This window comes from Buceros rhinoceros, unplaced genomic scaffold (assembly GCF_000710305.1).
Source record: "Buceros rhinoceros silvestris isolate BGI_N320 unplaced genomic scaffold, ASM71030v1 scaffold10597, whole genome shotgun sequence".
Classification (NCBI taxonomy): Eukaryota; Metazoa; Chordata; class Aves; order Bucerotiformes; family Bucerotidae; genus Buceros; species Buceros rhinoceros.
The window spans coordinates 44,987-46,473 of NW_010422850.1; the positions used below are offsets into that span (position 1 = coordinate 44,987).

Genomic DNA, 1,487 nt, shown 5'->3' on the forward strand with positions numbered 1-1,487 from the left:
CTTCTGTTCCAGCTCCTTCTCTTACTTAACAGTCCTAAAATCTGAGCTGCCATTTCTGACACCAACAAAGCCAGATTGTAACTGCTGCAACAGACCCCCAGGAGAGTTAAACCAGTACTATCAGCTGGGTGCAAGACAGGAGCCCAATGGGAAGCTCACTTGAAATGTGACGTTTTATTTTCTGCAACAGCATCTGCAGCCGTGAGGATCCCACTTCATCCTCTTTCCAGTAGGTTCCCCAAAGTGACTCACCTCCTTTGCTTTACCAGCCTCTCACCTGCTGCTCCTCCTCCCCATGGAAAGAGCCAGGGGATTCAGGGTATCGTTCACTCACACATAACACATCTCACAGAGCTCAGTGAAGACTGGCTCCCATCACCCGCTGTTTTACCTTCAACCAGACCAGTAAGATTCCGTTCCCACTTTCAGTTTGCCCCATTTGAACGGCAGCTCACGGTAAACGTGTGGCATCTCCAGCAGTTCAGAGGAACAGCTCGTCTAGATAGAGAGCTGAGTGGTGACATCTCTGAGGTGAGACGCAGAAAACACCGAGCAAAACGAGCACCTGCTCACCTGGCTGCCCCGACTGATAGGTCCTCAGAGGGAGGAGGACGTACTTCCTCAGGCTTTAGCTTCTTCCAAGCCCAGACTGAAGCGAATCAGGCCAGAGCTCTGACTGCACCCACTGCAACCACTGTACGGAACACTGACGGTCAGTATTTTCAGCCATGCGTGAGGTGCCAGCCTCACAGCCCACCTTTAACACAGGATCAGAAGACGTGTTCCCACATACACATCTCCCAAGCCAGAGGCAGTTATTTTAGAGAGCTCTAGAGCAAAGCACAACTGCATTAGAATGACAGGCTTGTGTTTGCTTTAAGAAAAGAGCAGTTGTTGATCCAGACCAGCTCTGCCTGAAACCAGCCCACAACTCACGTTTCTTTAAGGGTTTCTCCTTGGCTTCTGCATGGAGAAGCGAGTCAAAGAGCAGGACGACTCTACCAGGAGGAGCAGATACGCCAGCGAAATCTATTTTCTACCACAGCGAGAATCAATATGCAAACTGACACAGGGATCCACTGCACCCCTCTCTGCTACCACTGCCTTCCTAAAACACAGTCCAAACGCTACCTAGCGCTTCAATCGGTACCTTCCACTCCTCCTGCCACTCGGTAAAACCCCTTGTAGGGCCCAAAAGTCATTTTTTAAACATGGAAAATGACGTTCAGGAATCACACTTCCCCACTGGTTAAAGACCTGTGATAGCGAAGCATGGTTTAATGCCACCCTTACCCAACAGAGCTGCCAGGCTTCTGGCATCCCTTCCCCAGCAGAACTATTCGGATAAGCCTAACATACGCTCAAACAGATTTTAAATTTCATATTTTATCAGAAATCATAATTAATACTTACGTGTTTGTTTCTATACTGAGAAAATTGAGAGAGGCCAAAAACTGTTGCTATGGCACCTCCTCCAATGAGAGCGG

General features: G+C 48.9%; 1 protein-coding gene across 1 annotated transcript in view; it reads right to left on the minus strand.

Annotated features, from left to right (window-relative positions):
• The window catches only part of GPD2 (glycerol-3-phosphate dehydrogenase 2 (mitochondrial)), a 40,159-nt gene that overhangs the window by 38,526 nt on the left and 146 nt on the right, over positions 1–1,487 (minus strand). Inside the window, exon 2 of the mRNA XM_010140207.1 lies at positions 1,414–1,487. Coding sequence (XP_010138509.1) covers positions 1,414–1,487 — 74 coding nt within the window. The remainder of the gene's footprint in view (positions 1–1,413) is intronic.